The sequence below is a fragment of the Aedes aegypti genome, chromosome 3, assembly GCF_002204515.2.
Source record: "Aedes aegypti strain LVP_AGWG chromosome 3, AaegL5.0 Primary Assembly, whole genome shotgun sequence".
Classification (NCBI taxonomy): domain Eukaryota; kingdom Metazoa; phylum Arthropoda; class Insecta; order Diptera; family Culicidae; genus Aedes; species Aedes aegypti.
In genome coordinates this window covers 280,413,003-280,425,648 of record NC_035109.1, presented here as the reverse complement: position 1 = coordinate 280,425,648, position 12,646 = coordinate 280,413,003, and the positions used below count along the sequence as shown (strand labels likewise).

Sequence of the window (12,646 nt, the reverse complement as noted above, 5' to 3'; positions counted from 1 at the left end):
AAATTAAGTGAAAAACGGAGGTTCAGCAGGTACAATGTATATGCACGAGCCAGCTGTAGAAATTTTATGCCACAATCAGGTACACGGGTAAAAAATCTGTGGTAAAAAATACTATTTTAGCTGACTATGCCCATTCTTGAAACTACCATGGAATATCAGACCAATTTACTATGTTTACGGTACATTCCACCACAATACTGGTACATTTGACAGAAATAATTTACAACAATCTGATTTCGACTACAGACATGATAAAATCAAGCACATATCTGGTCTGCTGAAAATTGCCGGTGCGAGCGCTCAAATTAACCCCCTAAAATGGTAGTTTTTACTGCACAATTTTTTTGCGTGTAGGAAAGAGGATTTTTGTTTAGCATAATATGCTTGCACTCGATCGCCCGATCCAGTTGCGTGACGAAGGGGGTGAAAGTGGGAAGAGGTGCGGTAGGTGCCATATCAGGCGCCATATTTGGCTTTGCTTTATAATGTCCTTAAACTTTGCTCGAGTTTTATGGCCATTCTCAATATACTAAGATCTAAGAGAGGATCTGGAGGTGAAAAAGCGTGATTAGAAGCAGACGCGCTCAGAAAGAAAATAAGTTCTTTAAACTCAGGAAAATTCTAACGAACTGAATTTTTTGGAAATATTTATGTACAGTCAAATTTCGTTCGTTGCACTATCTTTAGGTGGGCTTTGTTTTAATTGGGCTCCCGTTAGGTGGGATATAGCCCACTTAAAACGAAGACAAACGTCACTTTTCGAAATAAATCTCGATTTATCAATGTTGGTAACCATGAATTTCTATTGTATTCGATATTTTGACAGCTGAAAACTCAGCCCGATTAGTGAAAGTCTTTCACTAGGTGGGTTACCGGTTTAGTGCAACGTACGAAAGTTGACTGTACTAAAGTTAATTTGCCAGGTTTATCTTGTGACTATCTCACCAATTCGTTATTATTCATCAGAATAGCAAAAAATATTTAAAATCTGTAAAGGACTTCACAAACAAAGGTGTTTATCCCGTCTACCCCCTACAATTAAAATGAAACGATTCGTAAGTTGTTACAAGAGTCATTATGATTTATTTCAAGTCATGCCATGGTTATTCATAAACTAACAATAGTTTCAATGCAATTTTAACCCACCACTCTTTCGTTACTAAAGCGATGCATCTTAGGTCTTATGATCTTTGTGTGGCTCATAGAATTTAAACTATCAAAAACAAACGTTGTTCATCAGCTAAGGGAATGAAGATTAGATGAATTTCATCATTTACGAAGTTATACAGTCGAATCACCGATTTATCTCTTACGTTTAACCTTCACAGCAAAGTTAGGTTTCTATCGTTACTAGCTTATCTAAAACCGTTAATCTCTTCCTAAAAACTAGAGAAAATCAAAACCTGTTACCCAGAAAAAAAATCGAAAAAGTAAATGCCCACCCAACCGAATAAATATTTATCTCAGAAGGTAAAGTTTCTCGCGAACGCCTTTTAGATGACGAAAGGCAAGATGGCCTTGCGGCCCTTGGGGTAATCCTTGAAGTCTTTCTTGTAGTTCTTGTGCTTTCCGATGGCCCACACCGTCATCTGGTACATACCGGCAGCGGTGAAGAGCAACGCCGGAACGCAGGTGGTCATCAGCGAGAACGACAGCCAGGACAGGAACTCGTATGTGTAGTTCGGGCAGGACACGAAGCTGGAGGAAAATGAAGATTCGTTACTTAAGAACTGTGACTTATTCTCTGTTGAATGCAAACTTACTTGAACAACTGAGTCAATGGATTGCCATCGGGTTTGGGAATTTTGCGAACTGTGGATCCCGCTGGTCTCAGATTTCTCAACAGCATGTGGATCGAGAAATTGCCGAGCTCACTCACCTAAAACAGAGTTTACAATTTAGAGAGGTCAGAGGAACCAGTTAGGCAACTTACAATGAATCCAGCCAATCCAGCATACATAACAGCGGTACTGGGTTCGGTGAACAGCGGATGGTTCACGTGGTACGCTACGTAACCGGCAAATGCCCAGTAGTACGTGCAGTTCTTGAAGAGGTTCCTAAGCGGCATGGTAGCATGAGAGAATCGATGAACGAACAGCGTCTCCAGCAAGCGCTTCGCATAGTGAGCAATCCAGCAGAGGGCAGCGACGCTAAAAAAAAGGTTTCGATTAAAGATGGGTATACGGGGATAAAGTCGACTGAACGATTGATTCGACCTCGACGAGAAATACAGGCAGATTCTGGAGGATCGAACAGACAGGCGTGGAACGTTATGGACTGAAATGAAAATGGCAGACCCGCTTCTTTCGCGAAAAAACACCGCCTGAAAGAAACGGAACGCGCGGAGATAAAGCAGCTGCGACAGTCTTAAGAAGTTCGGACGTTCTGAAGCTCAACGTATCCTGCTATGGTATCGTACCTTTTGCAGCAATGTGAATGGATGAGGGTGGGAACATCTTGACGGAGAAACGTGAGATGATCGAAAGGTGGAAGTAGCACTTCGATGAACATCTGAATTGAAGTGAATGATGCCATTCAACAGCTCCACAACAGTAAAACATCTGGTAAGAAGGGCATCAAAGCTAAACTAATTAATGTGAGATTTTGTAGGGGCCCAGATAGACGCAAAAGCGTTTAACGCGCAGCTATTCACCAAATGGGCCGTGAGTACGATTCCCGTCGTTGGTCGGGGATCTCTTCGTGAAGAAATGAGTATTAGACTGGCCCAGCTCAATATGAGAGAAAAATAAAATTGTATAATTCCACGGGGCACCCCAGGATTATTCTTTAGGGTTAGAGGAAGACTTCCTGAAAATTTCAGCTCATTTGGTCGTTCCATGAGCTGGCGCAATTTTCAGCTCAAACATATGGGAAACAGCACATCATTTCCTGCTTAGGTCAGGAAAATTGTTGATCGCTTTCAATTGAACCCAGAATGTCAAAAACATTCCTTGATACCATAGCGAACAATATTGTAGAAGGTTGTATCATGATCAAAATTGAGAAAGTTGGTGTTTCAACTATCTGAAGTAGATGTGCAATACTGCTTAGTATTTCTTCAACAAAGCAGGGTGGTAGCCACTAAACGCATCATAGCCACCTATATGACGCTGGGCGAGCTGCTGCCGCATTCAAAAGGCAAAGAGTTATTATTACTTCGTATGTATTTTTCCAAGAACATTTTTTGAATTTTGTATACTAAATTTTAACTTAAAGTTGTGACATTTTTCAAAAAAACACACTGGAAAAACATTTGTAATTTCTTCAGCATGAGATCGACCAAAATTTTAAAACAAGGTGTCATTAGAACCGTAATCTTATATTCTTTGATGAGCACTTACGAAATTTTTGCGGAAAAATCTGAAAACTTTTCAAAATCATTGAAACAATCATTCAAGTCATCGTGCAAAAGTTTGGGTTCACTCCTCAATATGATGCAAATCGTGCAAAAGTTTGGGTACACCTGAACCGCACGCAAATCATTTTTGTCAATATTTCAGCCATTTTTCAAACGATTTTTATAATTTATAGCTTTTTCAAACGCAAATAATGGCGCGTACATGATTGGTTTGATATTTCACAGATTTTTCGTGTTTTAAGTAAGTTCAGGCGCAGACAGACGTTTAAGCAGGAACAAATTTATTCAATATTCCTGTGTAAATTCTACCGTGGTGTCACCTAGGGAGCAAATTGCTGCAGTACAATGACAGTTCGTAAAAGCACGTGGCTTCATCTTCTCGCTTACCACCCAGTCCACCACCCACTGAACAAAAATATCAAAACAATCACTTTAAAAATGATTCACACAATTGTGATATTTTCACGTCAATTTATTTTACATGAGTTACGATCATTCAAGGGTGTTATACTAGCATGAATCTGTGAGTAAATTAAATGCCAACTTGTGGTAAAAATTACAATGGATTTAATTAACTTTGTCATGAGAAATTAGAACCAAAAGGGAACATCACCCACCCAGCGCGAAAAAAAGGTGCATAGTTTTTAGCGTTGAGCACGTGGACTGAGGGAGCGGTTGTGTGTCATGCTGTCAACGAAATGTGATCAGGATGGTGGCGAGACGCATACGCCACGAACGCCATCTGTTAGCTTATTGCCACTTGGCGATTTGTGGCGGCCATGTTTTTACACAAGTGGCTGAGTCTAACTTGAACGTCTGTCTGCGGTTCAGGTGTACCCAAACTTTTGCACGATACACCATACTGAGGGGTGAACCCTAACTTTTGCACGATGACTTGAATGACTGTTTCATTCATTTTGAATAGTTTTCAGATTTTCCCGCAAAAATTTCGTGAGCGCTCTTCAGAGAATATAATATTACGATTCTAATGACACATTGTTTTAAAATTTTGGTCGATCCAATGCTGAGGAAATTACAAATGTTTTTCCAGTGTGTATTTTGAAGAATGTCACAACTTTTAATAAAAATTTAGTATACAAAATTCAAAAAATGTTTTTGGAAAAATACATACAAAGTAAGAATAACTCTTTGCCTTTTGAATGCGGCTTAGAGAGTTTCAATTGGACGTGTAATCGCAGAGATATGGACTGAACACTTTTGTATGTTTTTTAGGGGGTGAACCCAAACTTATGCACGGGAGTGTATGCACTAAAAAATAGTAGCCATTATTTGTTCGTCTTGTACGATCTAGGAGCGGCGCTTCAACAAAGTAGCACATTATGTATAAAAGGGTCAAAAATGGCCCTTGACAATGAAATGTTCTCAAAAATCCGTTTTTCAATCGATTGTCGTTCTTTTAGCTTTAATAATAATATAAGGAAATGGCATCAACCGAAAAATCATCATCAATGAATTAATCGAATCCAATTAAAATTTACTTCACTCAGATAACATTCTTGAGCGTTTATTCAAGTTGATATGATAAAACTGAGCACTTGAGAACCTATTTATTTTCCAAACTTGAAAATCCGTTAAAAAAAATGTTCTCGGCTAGTGAACTAGCCGAAATTTCAAATATCAAGGATAAACGACAACTTTATACAAGACGCAACATTATCACAAAGAAAGTTATCCTAAAATTTGGCTTTTTATTTTTCCAGGTAAAATTCTAGCCATCGCCTAAGAACTTTACATAGATACACGCAAAAAAATTGTGCGGTAAAAACTACCACTTTAGGGGGCTAACTTAAGCGCTCGCACCGGCAATTTTCAGCAGACCAGAAATGCGCTTCATATTACTATGTCTGTAGTCGAAATCAGATTGTTGTAAATTATTTCTGTCAAATGTACCAGTAATGTGGTGGGATGTACCGTAAACATAGTAAATTGGTCTGAAATTGCATGGTAGTTTCAAGAATGGCCGTAGTCAGCTAAAATAGTAATTTTTACTACAGATTTTTTTCCCGTGTAGATTTCTCAGAAATTCCTCTTGAAAAAAAAAGATATTTTTCCCAGATATTCCTTTAATAATTTTCGATAAACTCTTCTAAGATTTTACCTAGAAGCTCATCATCGCCAAGATTCTTTAATATTTTTTAAGAGAATTCTTTTTAGTCATAATTTTTTCCAACAATAGCATTTGAAATTCCAAGTATTATTTCAGAAATACATATAAACATATTTTTCAGGGTCACATAGATTTATTTCCCAAAATGTTTTAATTTTTTTAATAATTCTTCACGACGATACGTTACAGGTAAATTTTCAGTTAATATTTTAGGATTCCGATATGAGTTACGCCTAGATTTTCTCCCCGAGAGATTTATCTAAATATTCGTAACGGAATGTATTCAAGGTTTGAATAATGCGCTAAGTTTTTGGATGTTTCGCTTGAATTTGTCGTACCTTCTGCAATGTTCCGAGAAACTCCTCTATTCATTCTTCTATGAATTACTTGGAGATTATTTCACAAATTGTCAAAAAAGACTGGACTAAGAAAAAATGAGACACACAAAAATGACCACCAAAAAATCATTTTAAATCGGATGCATCTCAAATAGGCCAGGGGAAGTGGTTCACCTAGAGTGAATTCATGTCAAAGAAAAAGTAGATTTTGTATGAGAATTGACAGAAAAATGAATGACAAGTTCATCCACTTCTCCTGGCCTATTTTCAGGGAATCAATAATTATATATTAGCTACGTTTTGACACAATATATTAATTGAATTTCTTCCCCAAAGCTGAATGCTCGTTAATTTGTCTTAACACTGTCAATGAGATCTTGGGCGAGGCTTTGTCCATCTTTCTTACACAATGTCTCCCAGTTTTTCTTCAAAGCTTCATAGGTTTTTTTTATGTTTTTCCGCTTTTCTTCAACTTCTTCTTCATTTTCGCCAAAAACTTTTCGATCGGACGAAGTTCTGGTGTATTTGGCGGGTTCGCTTCCTTCGGGACCACATTAACGTCCTTGGCTTCGTACCTATCCATTAAAGCTTGGCGTAATGGCACGAACGAGATCCGGCGATAACAGCGTGAGACCATGGTGAGAGCGGAGGAAGGGCAGCAAGCGCTTCTGCAAGCATTCATTTCAATAAATCTGCCCGTTTATGGTGCCGGCTGTAACGAACGCACATTGGTTCGAGGGCGGCCAAAACCTCAAAAATCAAAGTTGTTTTATCCGAACAGTAATATTTTTCCTCACTTCCTCAACACTTCTGTTGTTCAAATCCAAAGATTGAAGCAGATTCATTGGAGTTTGAATTTTTTTGAATTGTAATGATTGTATGGTCAAACAAAAATGATTTTTTTAGAAAAATGAGGAAAAATTTGGATAAAAGTATTTTTAACTAAGACAAGTTTTGATTTTAGACAAATTGTGATGTGATGTGATGTTCTACAAAATTATTATAAATTTAATTTGAAAGAAAATGGTGGTAAAAGTTTTAAAATCGGTTGAAAAATAACAAAGTAGTGTTTACTTAACTGCAGGTCATTTTTTATAACTTGAAAATTCACCTTCAACACGCTTGCGCCACCTCTAAATGTTAATATTTATGGCTCAGATTTTGAGATTTCTCTTTTAATGCGATTTGAATTCAGTAGAGCACACGAATTTTTGGTTTTAAGAACTTTTGAAAAATAAGCCGCACCCTACTGTATACGCTAGTATTTGCAATCGCAGTAGCCATCGCCTTCCCGAGAAGAAGCGAAAAACTCGCTCCAATCTTCTTATTCTTCTTTTTATTTCTGGCGTTACGTCCCAACTGGGACAAAGCCTGCTTTTAAGCAGGCAGATGTTCTTATAACCACTTCCGCAGTTATTAACTAAGGACTTTCTTTGCCGATTGACCTTTTTTTCAGACGTCACATGAATTTCAACATATATTTTTGAGTGGTTTTTCCAATCACGAGTTCATCGTAGTTTTTTTTTTTACAAATTTGAAAAATTGGCGCATTTAATTAATAAGGTGGTCATTAAGACAAGATGAACATATTTACTTATGATGGTTTTTGTGTAGAGCTTCCATATCTTTGGATGAATAATTAATATTTTTGTCAAAAATTACACTTAAGTCTAGTTGTTTTTACTATTGGAGTAGTGCATGGAAAAATTACTCAAAAATATATGTTGAAGTTCAAGTAATGCCTAGCATGCTGTGAAAATTTCATTTCAATCCGTCAATAAACAACGGTGAACCAGCCTGCCTAAGTTGACCATTTTGTAAGGAAGATTGGAAAAGTTGAAAATGTATCGTCCAAACCTGAATTTTCTAATTATCAGTCCAAAACAAGAAAAAATCGAAAATAAAAGTCCATAATAGTTCAATAAGGCATAAAATATGTCACATATATGATTTCAGCTATTTTAAAGAGAGTTTGAGGTTTTGTCCGACATTTGTTCTAGATCGAACCACTGTGGAACGGCTTGCTGTACCGTTCGCACTCGCAGATCGCCTGCCACAATTTGTCCATCTTTATCTTCAAGAACTTTTTAGGAATCTCCATACGAGACGTACCGACAAAAAACTCAAGGCCGGAGATTTGTTTGGTGTCCACCTTGATGTATGTCTCGTCATCCATGGCGCGACGGTCTAATAATTTCAAATAATATTCCTGTAATTATGCTTTTCAATGATGATCTGGATTCTCAAAAATAATCGAGGAATTGTGAGAGGCATCCTTAGAATTTCTAGAGAATTCAGGGTATTTTTTAAGAAAAAAAAAGGCATACCTATAAGGAAGCTTCTGATATAAATCCTGAAGAAAGGCGGTATTATCTGAATGAACTGTTTTCCGAAACAACCTTAAACCAAATCAGGAAATATTCTGTCCTTAACATCCAAATTTCAGATTTTTCATTTAGTTGCTCATATTTCTCAGGCTGTGATTTTACTTCAAATATAACAAGAGTGAAACTGCCCAAAACATTCAACCGAAAAAAAACACCACCAAGGGCACATATCTAGAAAACCAAACAGTGTTTAGAGCTGAAAAGTTGATCGATTGGTTAATCGCTCTTTTTTAAATAAATGTTTGATTGATTCACCAGATATGTGCTCTTTAGATTTTAAGATTCGACATTTATTCATCTTCACTGAAATACGAGAATCCGTAATGGTTTTTCTCTATACATAGTTTATCTTGGATATTTTGATCAAACGTGTGAAGATTTTTTTTTTAAATTTTGAGCATAATGCGCGGTACTAGTTGATCTAGGAAACTTTAGAACAAAATATGTTTAAAGCAATCGACGCCAACTTTGAAGAAGTTGTTCGGAGAGCACTGTTGATGCTTTTCAATTTCAAGAAAATTTGTATTCTGATAATAATTATAGGCAGTAAAATACATTTGACTATATTACTACTTACGCATAATAGTAAGAGCATTTTCTCAATTGCAAACTACTATTTTGAAAGATTGATTACCCATTTTTTCATATATCGTGTTGAATGTAAACATCATGATTATCATCTATTGTATTACTGACTTAGCCTGATCGATAACTTTGCAGACTCGTAATACTGATGTTTTCCCTGACCTCAAGTGAAATTCCCTGATTTTCCCGGACTTTTTAGGTCAAAAATTGAATTCCCTGACTCTCCTGGTTTTTTCAGGTAGTCGACAATCTGTATATAAAAGCTTAATGGTCTACCAGCAAAGGAAGCTCTCAGTAAAGAACTGTAGAAGTTCTTATAAGGGCACTAAGCTGAGAAGCAGGCTCTATCCCGGTCGGGGCGTAACGCAGGAAACAAAAAGAATAATATGTTTGATTTTTGACATGGTGTCTATTTATATCTGAATGAAAAATCATGTACTTCGAGCTGTCGCATAATGGAACCATATGATAGTCTGAAAATATCCACATCACATCCTACCAGATCCGGCCAAATCTAGTTGTTGGTCCTCTTGATTTTCTTGTGAATGAGAATGAAAAACCATGAAATTTGAACCGTCGTACCATACATGTGTATAAACTACTAAATATGATATGTACCAGTCCCTTCTGAAACAGTTTCCAGGTGTATTTGTGCCATGGTGCCCAGAATTGCCATACCCAAAAAAAAATGTCCTGGGTTCTATTCTAGGGTTCCCTATCTTCCATATGAATAAATGCAGGTTAATTTAAATTTACTTGTTTCATATAACTGTCCCAAAGTTATCATTGAATGAAGCCATTATTATTCACAAGAATATTATCAATCACTCGTTAAAGTGCTAGGTGGCTAATACCTAATTTCCCTACAAAAAAAAAAACAACTGTTTGTCATTGCCATCCGTACAAGCAAACTTGTTTTTGCATAGCCCGATACCTTCGCTCAAAGGGCGACCACTTTTTTTTTGTTTGCATGAGTACATGACGTCTGATTAGGGGATATTACGATATTTTAATGGTCTTCAATACTTCAAATCGAATCGAGTGCTGATACACCTAACGATGAAGCCAGATTTCGTATACGCTTCTATGATTTTGTGTAATATCACAAACATCAAAAGCACATCGAAAGGCAGCACGCGAGCGGTGCTTATTTGTGGCGAAAAGACGTGGAATGACGTAGACAAAATTAGGCTTTTTCGTCAGTTCCGCACATCGCTTGGTGGCTAGGTGTAAAAGTCTGACTGTGATTGTATGTGCAAAAGTAACAACCGCGAAGTTTTATATTTATATAATCGATCAGACGGGAGGTCGGTATCATATTGACTCAGAGGCTGACTACATTATTGGGCAACACTTTCTTCTCGTCAAAACTTCGTTGAAAAATTCATACAATATAGGATTTCGATTAGCTTTTATCTTATCAATGATAATGCTACTGTGATTCCTTTCCTTCAATTTTTGTCAACTATTTACTTGACCGTTCTGAGGTATCATATCAAAGTCATAGGAAATCGCGGTAACCTCTACCGAAAAGTCTCCGATGCTAGTTGACTTTAGAGGGTAATGATAATCGAATGCGCATAAATTATTGGTTGCTTTCTTGCATTTCTTCACTTTACACCATTCGATTATGATAACACGTAAAAGGTAAAAAAAGCAAGGTCTACTTACTTGGCAGTCAGACTAACTGGATTCGCAGCGGCACTACCGTAGATGAGGGACGGCCTCTGGTAGAAGATCATGTACACAAAGATCGGTCCAGCGTATTCGGCCAGGAAGACACCCTTCCAGCTGATCTGCGGTCCAAGATCTTTCACGTAGAGTTTGCCTCCGGATGTAAAGTTGAGGGATTGCAGGGTATCGGAATCCTTCAATATTTTACCACGGGGCTCCAACCGTAAAGCCTGCCGATGGACGGTCAGTGATTTCTTCATGTTCTGCACTTCATTTTTCAGGGCCTTAATTGAGGTGTCGCCCTGCACACGGCACTTGCCAATGGGTTTGGAGTTTTTCGCATCAAGGATTTCGACCTGAAATGAGGAATTTCATTAGAACTCAGTATCAACGATGTTTAGGTAACTAAGTTTGGGGCAGCTTACCTCCATGATTAATGAAATTTCTTGGCACGGCGGCAAATACCAGGTCTCTGGACACGACACGACACACGAAAGACGACTTCTCCGGTCAAGCACGAACGAGAAAGTGGAAGAATCGCCACAACACCGTTTACGCACTGCTTGTCACTTACAATTTGTTCAGTGTAGTAGTGTTAACCACAAGGATGCCAGATAATTTGGAATTATTTTGTTCGACTCGATGATGACTGAACTAGTTTGATGCAAGATTTGATAAATATTAGCGCATTTACTCAAAAGGGCATGCGGCGTTCCTCGGAGATTCCTTATGGGAGATAGCATTGCGGTGTTTCATCATTGTCCCTTTCCTGTACCATTCGCCACGTGGAATTTTGGGCAAATGCGCGTTTTTGGAAACTTTACAACAGCTGCGTGGTGTATCATCCAGTCAATACATTTTCGATGCCAAATTAGATAAAATAATAAAAAAAATCGAATAAAAATGTCGAAACAGCGTGACAAAATTTCGAGCCACAGGAAAAAATCTTAAATTGTCTAAAATCAACATATAGCATATAGCGAATTATGCATGATCATACCGTTACCAAAATTTCACATTTTTCGTTAGTTTTGCAAAATAAACTGCTGTTTTTGGGTAAATTATAATTAATTCTATTTTGGACAAATGTCTGATCAAAATTGATTGTGTATTTTCATGAGAACATCGCAAAAGTATCGATATTTTGTTTTTAAGTCAGCGAACGCCAGAAGGAAACTTGGAATTGCTGAAAGTAATTGTTTATGCAATAAGTAGCAGAATGATTTTTTTGCGATTCCGTTGCAAATCAATCAACTTTTCATTGATAAGATGCACAACATAATGGCCTGCTTTTCCTACCAAAAAAATAATGCTGAAAAGTGCTACTTTTCAGCACTGGTTTCGGTGCTGAAAAGTAGCACTTTTCAGTTCTGTCTGGAAGGCATCACCCAAATATCTCAGTCTATTCTGCCATAGCATCTGATGTGCGATCCAGATGCAAGACTATTGATATTGTCGGCGCGATAAAAAGTTGGCATCGGTTTCACGCTGGAGAGATAACTTCGGAAGTGGTGCATTCGATTCGCACCCGCCCTACTTCCGACGCATGGTATCATTAATGGATACTGAGAAATTCAATTTTCGGCGAACTGCATTTTCCAACGATTGGCCGATCTTCCAATACTGGTTTAGGAACGGATCGTCCAGCATTCGTAGCGGTGGCAGCGGAACCCGCTACTCTACGCCCCATCTAACATGTTCTGTCGTCCAATAGGGAATATGTGTCTGTATGGTGTGGACTTGAAAATTTATGACATTCGTAGATACTATGTCGCAGCCTACGCGATTGAAAAATACTAAAATGATACTACACATGGACGTATATCCACGTGGTATCTGTTGAAATGTTCGTTTGTGCTTTTGGAAATGATCTTAAACGGCATTATTCGTAATAGCAAAAAATGTTGTATGCAACTCGTTGCAAAACTCGATTTTTTCAGCACTCGTTGTATTTATCCAACTCGGCGAGCCTCGTTGGATAAATGTACAACTCGTACTGAAAAAATCATCATTTTGCAACTTGTTGCATAAATAACTATTTCAGCACGAGTCTTATTTTTATCCAATCAGGCTTGTCTATGAAGACTATATGAAGATCCAAAAAGGGTTAAGGCCGCACGGGACGTCATCATAATCACCCTATGCATTTGTAGAAGCAAATCCCAAGAACCATTCC

At 37.7% G+C, this 12,646-nt stretch overlaps 1 protein-coding gene across 1 annotated transcript; it reads right to left on the bottom strand.

Moving 5' to 3' along the window:
- Positions 1–1,056: 1,056 nt before the first annotated feature.
- LOC5570994 (probable very-long-chain enoyl-CoA reductase art-1) lies at positions 1,057–11,032 on the bottom strand. The gene is made up of 5 exons (XM_001653376.2): positions 10,896–11,032; positions 10,468–10,826; positions 1,934–2,150; positions 1,764–1,879; positions 1,057–1,698 (listed from the first exon to the last, which is right to left on the bottom strand). Exons 1-5 carry the CDS (start codon positions 10,899–10,901, stop codon positions 1,494–1,496), a joined length of 903 nt encoding a protein of 300 aa, XP_001653426.2. The 5' UTR covers positions 10,902–11,032; the 3' UTR covers positions 1,057–1,493.
- Between the last annotated feature and the right edge of the window lie 1,614 nt (positions 11,033–12,646).